This window comes from Salmo salar, chromosome 04 (assembly GCF_965601325.2).
Source record: "Salmo salar chromosome 04, fSalSal1, whole genome shotgun sequence".
Taxonomy (NCBI): Eukaryota; Metazoa; Chordata; class Actinopteri; order Salmoniformes; family Salmonidae; genus Salmo; species Salmo salar.
This window is the reverse complement of record NC_138294.1, coordinates 79,992,043-80,008,529: the sequence shown is the minus strand read 5'-3', so window position 1 is coordinate 80,008,529 and position 16,487 is coordinate 79,992,043. Positions and strand designations below refer to the sequence as shown.

At 42.9% G+C, this 16,487-nt stretch overlaps 1 protein-coding gene across 8 annotated transcripts in view; it reads left to right on the top strand.

Moving 5' to 3' along the window:
- rapgef6 (Rap guanine nucleotide exchange factor (GEF) 6) overlaps nucleotides 1-8,111 on the top strand; it is a 194,466-nt gene extending 186,355 nt beyond the window's left edge. For all 8 annotated transcript variants that reach the window (XM_082974748.1, XM_082974746.1, XM_082974745.1 and 5 more), the window contains 3 exons: nucleotides 3,981-4,531; nucleotides 5,637-5,906; nucleotides 6,344-8,111. In XM_082974748.1, the coding sequence (XP_082830874.1) occupies nucleotides 3,981-4,531; nucleotides 5,637-5,906; nucleotides 6,344-6,366 (844 nt within the window). In that variant the 3' untranslated portion in view covers nucleotides 6,367-8,111. The remainder of the gene's footprint in view (nucleotides 1-3,980; nucleotides 4,532-5,636; nucleotides 5,907-6,343) is intronic.
- The last annotated feature ends 8,376 nt before the right edge of the window (nucleotides 8,112-16,487 follow it).

Genomic DNA, 16,487 nt, shown 5'->3' with positions numbered 1-16,487 from the left:
GTGCAGCTGTAGAACTTTTAGAGGAACCATGCCAAATCTTTTCAGTCTCCTGAGGCATTGTTGTGCCATCTTCACGACTGTCTTGGTGTGTTTGGACCATGAAAGATTGTTGGTGATGTGGACACCAAGGAACTTGAAGCTCTCAACTTGCTCCACTACAGGCCTGTCGATGAGAGTGGGGGCATGCTCGGTCCTCCATTTTCTGTAGTCCACAATCATCTCCTTTGTCTTGATCACGTTGAGGGAGAGGTTGTTGTCCTGGCACCACACTGCCAGGTCTCAGACCTCCTCCCTATAGGCTGTCTCGTTGTTGTCAGTGATCAGGCCTACCGCTGTTGTGTCGTCGGCAAACTTAATGATGGTGTTGGAATCATGCTTGGCCATGCAGTCATGAGTGAACAGGGAGTACAGGAGGGGACTGAGCACACACACCTGAGGGGCCCCTGTGTTGAGGATCAGTGTGGTAGATGTTGTTACCTACCCTTACCACCTGGGGATGGCATGACAGGAAGTCCAGGATCCAGTTGCAGAGGGAGGTGTTTAGTCCCAGGGTCCTTAGCTTAGTGATGAGCTTAGTGGGCACTATGGTGTTAAACGCTGAGCTGTAGTCAATGAAAAGCATTCTCACGTAGGGGTTCCTTTTGTCCAGGTGGGAAAGGGCAGTGTGGTGCAATAGAGATTGCATCATCCCTGGATCTGTTGGGGCGGTATGCAAATTGGAGTGGGTCTAGGATTGTGAGTGCTACTTGTCGGGTAGTCACTTAGGCAGGTTACCTTGGTGTTCTTGGGCACAGGGACTATTTTTGTTTTTATGTAACTATGGCGGTCTGCTTGAAACATGTAGGTATTATAGACTCGGTCAGGGAGAGGTTGAAAATGTCAGTGAAGACACTTGCCAGTTGGTCCGCACATGCTTTGAGTACATGTCCTGGTTATCTGTCTGGCCCTGCGGCCTTGTGAATGTTGACCTGTTTAAAGGTCTTACTCATATCGGCTACGGAGAGCGTTATCACACAGTCGTCCGGAACAGCTGATGCTCTCATGCATGCTTCAGTGTTGCTTGCCTCAAAGCGAGCATAGAAGTTATTTAGCTCATCTGGTAGGCTTGTGTCACTGGGCAGCTCGCAGCTGTGCTTCCCTTTTAGTCCGTAATAGTTTTCAAGCCCTGCCACATCTGACAAGCGTCGGAGCCGGTGTAGTACAATTCAATCTTAGTCCTGTATTGACGCTTTGCCTGTTTTATGGTTTGTCGGAGGGCTTAGCGTGATGTCTTATAAGTGTCCGGGTTAGAGTCCCGCTCCTTGAAAGCATCAGCTCTACCCTTTAACTCAGTGCAGATGTTGCCTGTAATCCCTGGCTTCTGGTTGTGGTATGTATGTACGGTCACTGTGGGGATGACGTCATCGATGCACTTATTGATGAAGCCAGTGACTGATGTGTTGTACTCTTCAATGCCATCGGAAGAATCCCGGAACATATTCCAGCCTGTACTAACAGTCCTGTAGCTTAGCATCTGCATCCTCTGACCACTTCCTTATTGAGCGAGTCACTGGTACTGCCCGCTTTAATTTGTAAGCAGGAATCAGGAGAATAGAATTATGGTCAGATTTGCCAAATTGAGAGCTTTGCACATGTCTCTGTGTGTGGAGTAAAGGTGGTTTAGAGTTTTTCTTTTTCTCTGGTTGGATATTTAACTTCCTGGTAGAAATGAGGTAAAACAGATAGGAGCGCCGCCTCTAGGAGCGCCGCTAGGATAGGAGCGCCACTAGGAGCGCCGCCTCTGGATGAGCATTTTCCTGTTTGCTTACGGCCTTATACAGCTCGTTGAGTACGGTTTTAGTGCCAGCATTGGTTTGTGGTGGTAAATAGACTCTCTTGGTAAATAGTGTGGTCTACTGCTTATCATGAGATACTCTACCTCAGGCAAGCAAAACCTCGAGACTTCCTTATTATTAGATTTCGCACACCAGCTATTATTTACAAATGGACACAGACCGCCACCGCTTGTCTTACCGGAGGCAGCAGTTCTGTCTTGCAGATGGACTGAAAACCCAGCCAGCTGTATGTTATCCATGTCGTCGTTCAGCCACGACTCGGTGAAACATAAGATATGACAGTTTTTAATGTCCAATTGGTAGGATATCCTTGATTGGAGCTCATCCATTTTGTTATCCAATGATTGCACGGTGGCTAATTGGACTAATGATAGAGGGGGTTTACTCACTCGCCTACAAATTCTCAGAAGGCAGCCTGACCTCCGCCCCCTTTTTCTCCGTATTTTCTTCACACAAATGACGAGGATTTAAGCCTGTTTCAGAGAAAGCAGTATATCCTTTGCGTCGGACTCGTTAACTTGTTGGGGCTAGGGGGCAGTATTTACACGGCCGGATAAAAAACGTACCCGATTTAATCTGGTTACTAATCCTACCCAGTAACTAGAATATGCATATACTTATTATATATGGATAGAAAACACCCTAAAGTTTCTAAAACTGTTTGAATGGTGTCTGTGAGTATAACAGAACTCCTATGGCAGGCAAAAACCTGAGAAGGTTTCATGCAGGAAGTGGCCTGTCTGACAAGGTGTTGTTGTTCTTGCTTCTGTTTATTGAAGAGTCAGGATCTTAGCTGTAACGTGACAATTCCTACGGCTCCAATAGGCTCTCAGAGCCCGGGAAAAACCTGAACGATGACGAGGCAGCCTCAGGCTGAAACACATTATCGCCTTTTCCAAGTGGCCCATCAGAGGACAATGGAATTAGGCGCGTGCCCGATTCGACCCCGTGCAGTATTTTCCTTCGGCTGTTTAGCTAATTGCAGATTCCCGGGCGGAATATTATCGTTTTTTTACGAGAATAATGGCATAAAAATTGATTTTAAACAGCGGTTGACATGCTTCGAAGTACGGTAATGGAATATTTAGAATTGTTTTGTCACGTTATGCGCCATGCGCACGACCGTGATTTACCATTCTGATAGTGTCTAGAACGCACGAACAAAACGTCAATGATGGAACATAACTATGGATTATTTGGGACCAAACCTACATTTGTTATTGAAGTAGAAGTCCTGGGAGTGCATTCTGACGAAGAACAGGAAAGGTAAGACCATTTTTCTTATAGGAAATGTGATTTTGGTGAAGGCTAAACTGGGTGGGTGTCTAAATAGCTAGCCCGTGATGCCGGGCTATCTACTCAGAATATTGCAAAATGTGCTTTATCCGAAAAGCTATTTTAAAATCGGACATATCGAGTGCATAGAGGAGTAATGTATCTATAATTCTTAAAATAATTGTTATGCTTTTTGTGAACGTTTATCGTGAGTAATTTAGTAAATTGTTAGTAAATTCCCCGGAAGTTTGCGGGGGGTATGCTTTTTCTGAATGTCACATGCTAATGTAAAAAGCTGGTTTTTGATATAAATATGAACTTGATTGAACAGACATGCATGTATTGTATAACATAATGTCCTAGGTGTGTCATCTGATGAAGATCATCAAAGGTTAGTGCTGCATTTAGCTGTCTTCTGGGTTTTTGTGACATTATATGCTAGCTTGAAAAATGGGTGTCTGATTATTTCTGGCTGGGTACTCTGCTGACATAATCTAATGTTTTGCTTTCGTTGTAAAGCCTTTTTGAAATCGGACAGTGTGGTTAGATTAACGAGAGTCTTGTCTTTAAATAGCTGTAAAATAGTCATATGTTTGAGAAATTGAAGTAATAGCATTTCAAACGTTTTGAAAATCGCGCCACAGGATTACACTGGCTGTTACGTAGGTGGGACGAATTCATCCCGCCGGTCCCATAGAGGTTAAAGAAAAAAATCTTTGTCCAGTTCGAGGTGAGTAATCGCTGTTCTGATGTCCAAAAATATCACATTTGGTTAGGAGCACGTAAAACGACAGCCATCCTCTCCGGCACCATTCTAGCATTATCATTTCTTCTCTGTTTCATTGTTTCCTTCTCTCTTCTTCTGGTCAGTTTGTCTTTGGCGCGGGGCCAGGTGACGCGGGGCTCCACCTTCACCTCCTTGACCTCCACAGAGGAACTGGCCCCCGATCACGCTTCCCTGGACAGCGTGGTCGACAGCGGGCGGGGAAGCTGGACCTCCTGCTCCTCCAACTCCCATGACAGCTTCCAGAGCCTGCCTGTCCCCCTTCTAGGCCTGGGCCGACCCCCTGCCTGGGACCAACTGGCGCCTGGGGCCTTCCGCCACACCCAGCTAGCAGGGCCTATAGCAGAGGTGGAGGCTGGGCCAGCCGGGGAGGGGGTAGTGGGAGCACCAGGGGCGGGGTCCGGGGGAGGAGAGGACGCCAAGAGGCTCTCCAGAGACAGTTCAGAGCTCAACCAATCACGGCAGAGCTGGGCCTCGTCATCCTCGCTGTCTGACACATATGAGGGGAACTACGGCACCATCAAACGCCGCACTGCAGACGGTGCCTCAGACGCCCCTGGGGAGGGACCCGACGCACCCCAAAGCACAGCCCCCATCTACAAAACGGTCACGTCCAGCACCGAGAAAGGCCTCATAGGTGAGGGTCCACTGTGTGTCTTCTCCATAACCTCTACTGTACTGTGGTGTTAGTGTGTAACTGTTGTGTGTAGATAGATGGGTGTGGTGTGTGTTGAGGAACGACAACAGCAGATTTGTACACTTTTTGGAAAAACATTTTTACTTACTCTCTTATGGCTTTGGATACACTCGCTTTGCCTGGCCACCCGTCTCAAAACCAGCTGTGGCACAAATTGCTTCTGTTTTTTCACTCATGCTGTCCACAGAACTGCAGTATAGTGGGATTCTTTTAACCGGGGTCCCCAGCTTGTGCTATTTGCTCAGCTGCATTTACTACTACTCTACCACATACTGTATTCTCCAGCTGGTCTACTTCTATAACCTGTGAATCAGGCTTTTTCCGTTCACCTAATCTTCTGTAATGCAGCAGAGACGGTGTTCTGTAATGCAGCAGAGCACAGAGATAATGGTATTCCCTATAAAGTGCCCTACTTTTGACCAGAGCTTCCTAAGTAGTCCATTCCTTTTGACCAGAGCCCTATGGGCATTAAATAAGGAATCGGGGGCCATTTGGGACGAAGCGAATGTATCGTCCTCTGACTGGATGGACAGGAGGATTAAAAAGTGGGGCCGGGACGATACCAGTATCACAAAACGTTTCCGTGGCAAAGATAAACATGAAGCAGACCTTTTAAAAAACCTGCTATTGTGTGCTTATAGCTTGGTAAATACGTAATTGTGACTCTGGATGACAACGTAATGTTTGTTTCCAACATTAGGAATGTTTTCCTAAAGAACTTTAATCCACTTAACTTCCTAAAGAAGTTAAATCCACTGTTTTGTTTCCTTGCTACGATATTAACGAGTATCGTGATACAGGTTTACATCTCCGGCCTATTGAAGAGCAGTACAGTACATGCCAAATCTGCTGCTACCATTCATCTCACACACCAACCACACCACCTGCCTGTGGGTCTCTTTATTTCAGTGGTTTAGTAGCTACATAGTGGTGGTGAAACAGCTCATTGTTTTATTTTCTCAATTTGTGTTTATTTTCTCCATTCCTTCCCTTCATCACCGTCACACCCCCCTTCCCTGTCTCCTCCCTCATTCCCGGTGGCCAGTGTATTGTGTAACCTCTCCCACCAAGGACGATAGGTATAGGGGGCCTCCCCCCACCCCTCCAGGATACCAGGGCCTCACCCTGGTTAACGGACAGGATGGAGTTCCTCCTCGGCTCTCCCACTTGCGACCGCCCGACTATAGTGTGGCCCTGCAGAGGTCTAAGCTGCTACAGAGCCCCGGAGGCCTGGGGGTAAACCACCACCACGAATCCCAGGGCCAGTCCAGGCCAGCCAGCGTCTGCCTACAGGTTCTGGAGGATAGTGAGGATGGTATGTGGAGAAAGACAGAGACCAGCCCCAGCCAGGGACAATATGGAGGACCATAGCACCAGGCAGGCCATGTTGTAGTAGACTAGACTATAGCTTTCTGTGATGCTGCAGGAGTTACCTAGTTAGTGGCAGAGTTGGGTTACCTGGCAAATGGTTCACCGTTGAAGGTCTCTGATTTAGATGTAATCTGAGCCTCAGCTTGTTGCTGCCTTTTTGTCTGTTATCAACAGTAAGCCGGTGAAGTCACAGTATAGAATGTTAGGAATGGTAAAATGTCTCTAGTTAGAGGCAAAACTAGCTTAACACAATTTCACATGAGACGATAACTTAGCATACCATAATGTCTTTGATAGTGCTGTAAGATGTGCCTAGATGTTTTGTCTGAAGTAATTGTCTTCAGTGTTGGGTTAACTCTCCTCTCCTCTTATCTCTTGCAGATGAGCAGGTGTCAGCTGTGTAGAGCTGGACGCCTGGATGGACACTGCAGCTCGTTGCAGGGAGGGTGAGAGGATGAGTGAGGGAAAGGTGGTTTTAACCTGCCATGCTGCCTCCTCTGGGCACACTCCTCTCACCCCTTCGCTCCTCTCACCCCTTCGCTCCTCTCACCCCTTCGCTCCTCTCACCCCTCGCTCCTCTCCAGGTCCTCAGTCTCAGCTGACGGCTGCTCGAGGCCAAACCAACGGCACCCCCACAGAACTTATACAATCATCTCTTTTTGCTCCATTTTGAAAAGGTTTCAGCAACTCTCCTGTGTTTAGACTCCCACTGCCCTGGAACAGAGCTGTAAACAGACTGAGATGTGATGTCACGGCGTATGGCTGAGGCGTTTGGGACACAGTGCTTATGAAGAAGGGATGGGCGATGCCTGCTGATCACTCAATGTCTTTTTAACAGTACCTCCATTTGCTTTGGTGCTCTCTTGTCCCAGGTTTTTTTTGAATGGTTTTTCCTCAGTCGATGCGTGAAAGTGATTGTTTTTTTAGCCATTTGCTTGATTGCGCTCAGCTTTAAATGGCATGCAGACACGAGCGTAGCTCTGAGAATATCCAGGAAAGGAGAAAGCATTTATTTTTCTTCTCTGTAGTTTAGAAAGCAGAGATCTGGCAGACAGCAGAAATGCCCTCGAGTCAAGAGTGACTCGAGGGCATGTTATTGCATCTGTTATTGCATCTTGTGGAGTTTCAACAGCGTCTCAGACAATTGTGTATGCTGCACCACACCCTCATCTATTCAGACGCTCTCTCTTTCTGCGCTTGTTAACCTACGGTAACATGAGGTACTTTACTGGCATGCTTCCGTCTGTATGTTTAATGAATGTTATTCTAAGTTGGTTTTTTTATGAGTTGACAAACAAAAAGGCTCACTGCTGTAGAATAGTACAGTGTTTTATTTTATTGCAGTACTGTAAAACAAAATATTATCACTGTACAAATGTTATTTGGTAAGCTTTAAATGCGAGGCGTACAGCCAACAGCCCAAAGTTGTTTACACAGATGCTTACAAACTTGTTTAGTGTGTTTGTTTGTTACACTAGTAGTTGTCTATTGAATTAAAAGCTAAAATGTAAAAGTATTATGATTTCAGGTTAATTTGATATGTAAAGTCTTTATTATGCAGTAAGAATATGTGGATGCAGCATAAACAACACATTTGGTGTGTTTTCTTTTAATGTACCTTTTCCATCTTGGCTATTAAGTGTCTGTCAATCTGGTTTAGTAGTCATGGCAACAAAAGAAAAACAATGTTTGCCAATGGAAAATGCATTGCAAAACTTGTATTTCAATACATCTCCATTCCTTGTTCATAATATAGCTATTTGAAAAATAGTACATTTTGTAAAGTATTTTAAAGAATTTGCTTTAGTTTCTTCTTATTGCAAGCAAAAGCTCATTATTTGTGGAGGTTTTAACCCTGTAGGGTTGAGGGTGAAACTGCTGAATGATATTGTCATTAGGGATAGAACTTACTCGTTGGGATTCTTTCCTTCAGCTGTCTGTTCTGTATGTGACGCTTGTTGTTTTCTGTTGTTTTGCCAAACTAAGACTTGAAAATATGAATGGTTATATATAAACAGTGCATGTATACATTTATACATATATTTTTGGTTTGTCATAAATTAATGTTACAGATCTTGTATAGATAAAGAGTCCTCTATAAATGCTATTTTAATATTTTGTTATAATAAAATCAAAGATTGTGATTGCCCCTTTTCTGTCATTGGGCTGGAATCTTTTGAGGACTTTTTGTTGTTGCTCTCTCTGCTCTCTGGATCGATTTTGGTTTGACTCCTCTTGATGCGTTGTTGTATAGGTGTTTATTATACAGTTGAAGTCGGAAGTTTACATACACCTTAGCCAAATAGATTTAAACACATTCAATTCCTGACATTTAATCCAAGTAAAAATTCCCTGTCTTAGGTCAGTTAGGATCACCACTTTATTTTAAGAATGTGAAATGTCAGAATAATAGTAGAGAGAATTATTTATTTCAGCTTTTATTTCTTTCATCACATTCCCAGTGGGTCAGAAGTTTGCATACACTCAATTAGTATTTGGTAGCATTGCCTTTAAATTGTTTATCTCGGGTCAAACGCTTTGGGTAGCCTTCCACAAGTTTCCCACAATAAGTTGGGTGAATTTTGGCCCATTCCTCCTGACAGAGCTGGTGTAACTGAGTGAAGTTTGTTGGCCTCCTTGCTTGCACATGCTTTTTCAGTTCTGCCCACAAATTTTCTAGAGGATTGAGGTCAGGGCTTTGTGATGGCCACTCCAATAGCTTGACCTTTTTGTCCTTAAGCCATTTTGCCAGTATGCTTGGGGTCATTGTCCATTTGGAAGACCCATTTGCGACCAAGCTTTATCTTCCTGACTGATGTTGCTTTAATATATCCACATCATTTTCCTACCTCATGATACCATCTATTTTGTGAAGTGCACCAGTCCCTCCTGCAGCAAAGCACCCCCACAACATGATGCCACCCCAGTGCTTCACGGTTGGGATGGTGGTCTTCGGCTTGCAAGCATCCTCCTTTTTCCTCCAAGCATAACGATGGTCATTATGGCCAAACAGTTCTATTTTTGTTTCATCAGACCAGAGGACATTTCTCCAAAAAGTACGACCTTTGTCCCCATGGGCAGTTGCAAACCGTAATCTGGCTTTTTTATGGTGGGTTTGGAGCAGTGGCTTCTTCCTTGCTGAGCAGTGGCTTCTTCCTTGCTGAGCAGTGGCTTCTTCCTTGCTGAGCACTGGCTTCTTCCTTGCTGAGCACTGGCTTCTTCCTTGCTGAGCACTGGCTTCTTCCTTGCTGAGCACTGGCTTCTCCTTGCTGAGCACTGGCTTCTTCCTTGCTGAGCACTGGCTTCTTCCTTGCTGAGCAGTGGCTTCTTCCTTGCTGAGTGGCCTTTCAGGTTATGTCGATATAGGACTCGTTTTACTGTGGATATAGATAGTTTTGTACTTGTTTCCTCCAGCATCTTCACAAGGTCCTTTGCTGCTGTTCTGGGATTGATTTGCACTTTTCACACCAAAGTACGTTCATCTCTAGGAGACAGAACGCGTCTCCTTCCTGAGCAGTATGACGGCTGGGTCGTCCCATGGTGTTTATACGTGCATACTATTGTTTGTACAGATGAACGTGGTACCTTCAGGCGTTTGGAAATTGCTCCCAATGATGAACCAGACTTGTGGAGGCTGATTTCTTTTGATTTTCCCATGATGTCAAGCAAAGAGGCACTGAGTTTGAAGGAAGGCCTTGAAATACATCCACAGGTACACCTCCAGTTGACTCAAATGATGTCAATTAGCCTATCAGAATCTTCTAAAGCCATGACATTTTCTTGAATTCTCCAAGCTGTTTAAAGGCACAGTCAATTTCGTGTATGTAAACTTCTGGCCCACTGGAATTGTGATACAGTGAATTATAAGTGAAACAATTGTTGGAAAGATTACTTGTGTCATGCACAAAGTAGATGTCCTAACCGACTTGCCAAAACTATAGTTTGTTTAACAAGAAATTTGTGGAGTGGTTGAAAAAGGAGTTTTAATGACTCCAACATAAGTCTATGTAAACTTCCGACTTCAACTGTAAGTCTTGACTCTGCCTCGCTTACCTCCTGACTGAGGGCTTCTGGGTTATCACTGGCTGTGGCCTCCCGTGCTGAAATAGTTTCCCTGAACATGTCCTCATCCAAAGCCACCGCATTATGGAGTAGACAACAATCTGTTTCTCAGACATTAGAAATGTAATGTACAGAGCTGACATTATTCCCTTTTCTACATGATAGGGTGTTCAACATGTTCTACATAATCGATTTCTATTTGGAGGTTCTGTAATGTTGTATCCCACTGAGCACAATCAGGAACAGAGCTTTGATCAGTTTCTACTGCTTTCAGACAACCGTGGTGTCATCCTCTCTCTCTCTCTCTCTCTCTCTCTCTCTCAGCACTGCGAACCCTGCCGTTATCTACAGGGCTGGATGGTTCTATCATAGAATGATTCTGTAAGTTCTATTACACTCTTCAGAATCCTATAACATACAGGACCTAGTATTACTGTCCACCATCACCTTTGAGGAGAAAGCAGAAATGTATATACTGATCAGAAATATAAACACAACATGCAACAATTTCAAGGATTTTACTGAGTTACAGTTCATATAAGGAAATCAGTCAATTTGGCCCTAACCTATGGATTTCACATGACTGGGCAGGGGCGCAGCCATTGGTGGGCCTGGGAGGGCATATGTCCACCCACTTGGGAGCCAGACCCACCCACTTGAAAGCCAGGCTCAACCAATCAGAATTAGTTATTCTCCACAAATGGGGCTTTATTACAGACAGAAATACGACTGTTTCATCAGCTGTCCGGGTGGCTGGTCTCAGACGATCCCGCAGGTGAATAACCCGGATGTGGAGGTCCTAGGCTGGCGTGGTTTCACATGGTCTGCGGTTGTGAGGACATGTTGGACATACTGCCGAATTCTCTAAAACGATGTTGGAGGCAGCTTAAGGAACATTCAATTCTCTGGCAACAGCTCTGGTGGACAATCCTGCACTCAGCATGTCAATTGCACGCTCCCTCAAAACTTGAGACATCTGTGGCATTGTGTTGTGTGACAAAACTGCACATTTTAGAGTGGCCTTTTATTGTCCCCAGCACACGGTGCACCTGTGTGATGATCATGCTGTTTAATCAGCTTCTTGATCTGGAACACCTGTCAAGTGGATGGATTATCTTGGCAAAGGAGAAATGTTCACTTGCAGGGATGTAAACAAATTTGTGCACAAAATTTGAGAGAAATAAGCTTTTTGTGTTTATGGAACATTTCTGGGATCTTTTGTTCAGTGTATATATAAAGAGAGAGGAGGGAATATTTCTGTCTTTTGATTGTGTTGTCTAATTTAAGATCACAGCTGTAGAACTTTGTAAATGTCAAGGCATTTGTTTAACGTAGACTACAGCAGTCATCCATTTTGTCGACTGATGATGATCCGACTTGTGTTGTCCTCTGACAGTGTGCTTGCCTACTATGCATGGCCGGCTCACCGTGGTCCATTCAGTTCAAATGATCATATTGATCAGGTAACAGTTCATTGATTGATGCCAAACCCTACCGGTTTATCCAATAGTAGACTGAGAAATAGCCTGCCTTGCACATTGGGAAGAACAAAAACAACCCCTGATGTTCAATAGAACAGTTGTGCTCTAAACAACTCCTCAATCAGGAAATTCAGCTTCCCTGTGTGTCGATTAGATTGGCTGATTACTGTCACCAGTAATGCAGGGACTTTATATCGAAATGTATATTTTCCCTGCATTCAGTTTAAGCCACTCTATAGATACACACACACACACACACACACACACACACACACACACACACACGCTATAATGACATGTTAGTAAGAATTCATCCAAAGGCACCTGACAACACTGTGGCTTTCTTCATAGTCCTTGAATAAGTCCTGTGCTTCACAACTCTTTCTGGTCTCTGTCATATTACCTGGACTGCAATAAGTGAGCTGAAATGATATGTAACTCAAAAAATATAGGCATTTAGCAGAACTGCACAATTGTAAGCTTGACTGTAGCAATTGTGCTGCCCAATGTCGGTTACAAGGTATTATTTGGTCTGTGGCTTACTTTTGTTTTGGTTTGGTCTTACACTTTTCAAAGCTCTTGTACCTTATGTCTTTTAGAAAGACAATTATTTGCTTGTGTGCTTTTTTATATTTTTACCAGTGATTGTAAGTACTTGTTATATTTTTGTTTAAGAGAATGTTTTAAAAAACAAAAGTACATTTTATTTCTCCAAGTTTGCTGATGTGAATTTTGACAATAATAAACTGTTAAACATTGTTTGTTTGTCTGTTCGTACTTGCAGTGTAAAGATAATTAAGTGTATCGAAATAACTTTTCTCTCATTGTGAGAAACTCACTCCACCCGTTTAGCCTCATATTCAGTCACTTGTGCTTTGAGCATTACTCTTAATCAATGCAGTGATTTCTCTGTTCAATCAGAGATGTCATTTTGATGCTTGGTATTACGCTATACCTCTAATCTCTATTATTCTACTGAGAACAACTCACATCAATGTTGTTATAGTATTTAGAGCTGAAATGTGAATCTAGTTCATCTAGTACCCTGGTGTCTTTAATTAGCCATCTAGTTCATCTAGTACCCTGGTGTCTTTTTAATTAGCCATCTAGTTCATCTAGTACCCTGGTGTCTTTAATTAGCCATCTAGTTCATCTAGTACCCTGGTGTCTTTAATTAGCCATCTAGTTCATCTAGTACCCTGGTGTCTTTAATTAGCCATCTAGTTCATCTAGTACCCTGGTGTCTTTTTAATTAGCCATCTAGTTCATCTAGTACCCTGGTGTCTTTTTAATTAGCCATCTAGTTCATCTAGTACCCTGGTGTCTTTAATTAGCCATCTAGTTCATCTAGTACCCTGGCGTCTTTAATTAGCAATCTAGTTCATCTAGTACCCTGGTGTCTTTAATTAGCCATCTAGTACCCTGGTGTCTTTTTAATTAGCCATCTAGTACCCTGGTGTCTTTAATTAGCCATCTAGTTCATCTAGTACCCTGGTGTCTTTAATTAGCCATCTAGTTCATCTAGTACCCTGGTGTCTTTAATTAGCCATCTAGTTCATCTAGTACCCTGGTGTCTTTAATTAGCCATCTAGTACCCTGGTGTCTTTTTAATTAGCCATCTAGTACCCTGGTGTCTTTAATTAGCCATCTAGTTCATCTAGTTCCCTGGTGTCTTTAATTAGCCATCTAGTTCATCTAGTACCCTGGTGTCTTTTTAATTAGCCATCTAGTTCATCTAGTACCCTGGTGTCTTTAATTAGCCATCTAGTTCATCTAGTACCCTGGTGTCTTTAATTAGCCATCTAGTTCATCTAGTACCCTGGTGTCTTTAATTAGCCATCGAGTACCCTGGTGTCTTTAATTAGCCATCTAGTTCATCTAGTACCCTGGTGTCTTTAATTAGCCATCGAGTTCATCTAGTACCCTGGTGTCTTTAATTAGCCATCTAGTTCATCTAGTACCCTGGTGTCTTTAATTAGCCATCTAGTTCATCTAGTACCCTGGTGTCTTTAATTAGCCATCTAGTACCCTGGTGTCTTTAATTAGCCATCTAGTTCATCTAGTACCCTGGTGTCTTTAATTAGCCATCTAGTTCATCTAGTACCCTGGTGTCTTTTTAATTAGCCATCTAGTTCATCTAGTACCCTGGTGTCTTTTTAATTAGCCATCTAGTACCCTGGTGTCTTTTTAATTAGCCATCTAGTACCCGGGTGTCTTTAATTAGCCATCTAGTTCATCTAGTACCCTGGTGTCTTTAATTAGCCATCTAGTTCATCTAGTACCCTGGTGTCTTTAATTAGCCATCTAGTACCCTGGTGTCTTTTTAATTAGCCATCTAGTACCCTGGTGTCTTTAATTAGCCATCTAGTTCATCTAGTACCCTGGTGTCTTTAATTAGCCATCTAGTTCATCTAGTACCCTGGTGTCTTTAATTAGCCATCTAGTTCATCTAGTACCCTGGTGTCTTTAATTAGCCATCTAGTACCCTGGTGTCTTTTTAATTAGCCATCTAGTACCCTGGTGTCTTTAATTAGCCATCTAGTTCATCTAGTTCCCTGGTGTCTTTAATTAGCCATCTAGTTCATCTAGTACCCTGGTGTCTTTTTAATTAGCCATCTAGTTCATCTAGTACCCTGGTGTCTTTAATTAGCCATCTAGTTCATCTAGTACCCTGGTGTCTTTTTAATTAGCCATCTAGTTCATCTAGTACCCTGGTGTCTTTAATTAGCCATCTAGTTCATCTAGTACCCTGGTGTCTTTTTAATTAGCCATCTAGTACCCTGGTGTCTTTTTAATTAGCCATCTAGTTCATCTAGTACCCTGGTGTCTTTTTAATTAGCCATCTAGTTCATCTAGTACCCTGGTGTCTTTAATTAGCCATCTAGTTCATCTAGTACCCTGGTGTCTTTAATTAGCCATCTAGTTCATCTAGTACCCTGGTGTCTTTTTAATTAGCCATCTAGTTCATCTAGTACCCTGGTGTCTTTAATTAGCCATCTAGTTCATCTAGTACCCTGGTGTCTTTTTAATTAGCCATCTAGTACCCTGGTGTCTTTTTAATTAGCCATCTAGTACCCGGGTGTCTTTAATTAGCCATCTAGTTCATCTAGTACCCTGGTGTCTTTTTAATTAGCCATCTAGTTCATCTAGTACCCTGGTGTCTTTTTAATTAGCCATCTAGTTCATCTAGTACCCTGGTGTCTTTTTAATTAGCCATCTAGTTCATCTAGTACCCTGGTGTCTTTAATTAGCCATCTAGTTCATCTAGTACCCTGGTGTCTTTAATTAGCCATCTAGTTCATCTAGTACCCTGGTGTCTTTTTAATTAGCCATCTAGTTCATCTAGTACCCTGGTGTCTTTTTAATTAGCCATCTAGTTCATCTAGTACCCTGGTGTCTTTAATTAGCCATCTAGTTCATCTAGTACCCTGGTGTCTTTTTAATTATTCATCTATTACCCGGGTGTCTTTAATTAGCCATCTAGTTCATCTAGTACCCTGGTGTCTTTTTAAATAGCCATCTAGTTCATCTAGTACCCGGGTGTCTTTAATTAGCCATCTAGTTCATCTAGTACCCTGGTGTCTTTAATTAGCCATCTAGTTCATCTAGTACCCTGGTGTCTTTAATTAGCCATCTAGTTCATCTAGTACCCTGGTGTCTTTAATTAGCCATCTAGTACCCTGGTGTCTTTTTAATTAGCCATCTAGTACCCGGGTGTCTTTAATTAGCCATCTTGAGAACACTCCTCGGGTCTTTTGTGTTTCAGTCATCAAGAGGGTCTCACTCAGCAAATACTCTTAGTTCAGTTACTCTCTTTTGATAGAATCAACAAAATCTTGACACAGAGAAAGGTAAACGCCAATCTTGTTGGTGTTTGACAATCATCCCTCTTTTTTTTCCAACTGGTCCCCTCCTGCGATGCTCAATATCTTTTACGATCAGGCGTTGAGCTGAGAGAAAATCATTTGGAGCACATGCTGTTTTCAAGGTCAGCCTGTTTTTCAAAGTCATTAACGGTTTACTACCTGAGCCAGAGAGATATGTGTGTGTCTGTGTGTGTGGCTGGCTGTGCTTAGAGTGGGAAAAACACACAGTGATGATCTTTTTAGTTTTTAAGACGTGTGTGTCTGTGTCTCAACATGGTGTGTGTCTCAACATGGTGTGTGTCTCAGCATGGTGTGTGTCTCAGCATGGTGTGTGTCTCAGCATGGTGTGTGTCTCAGCATAGTGTGTGTCTCAGCATAGTGTGTGTCTCAACATGGTGTGTGTCTCAACATGGTGTGTGTCTCAACATGGTGTGTGTCTCAGCATGGTGTGTCTCTCAACATGGTGTGTGTCTCAACATGGTGTGTGTCTCAACATGGTGTGTGTCTCAACATGGTGTGTGTCTCAACATGGTGTGTGTCTCAACATGCTAGTGATTGAGAACATTTAATTTATGTAACCCAACCAAAGTCTTCATAATTTTCTATCTAATTCATTATCTGGTTAATAATAAGGGGTTTCTGACCAGCATGTTAAACAGCACATTCAAAGTGTGCAGAAGTTCACAGAGAATTGATCAGAATGGAGAGGGAAAGTTCACATCCCAGCTGAGTTGGCTGGAAATGATTTCCTGAAAATTACACAAAATATGAATTATACATCAGAAAGCTTAACTTCGTCTTTCTGAGTTAGGCTGGGAAGTAGAGGGAAAAGCACACAGCTCTACATGGATTCAATATGTGAAAACCCTTTCTCACTTTTTACTTTAAAGTTATAACTTGTCAGAAATGAAAGCTGTGAGCAGTGGTTAATTAACAGTTTGAGACCGTGGGAACAGCATATTAGTGTTAAAATGAAAAACACTACCATCATCTTGGGTATAAAATCCCAGTCTAAGCCCTGACTATGAGGGCTCCATTATATAAGAGATCATTCTATTCCTCCTCCTTCACTATGATGATGTAAAACATTTAACATGCTTTGAACTGTATATTCTT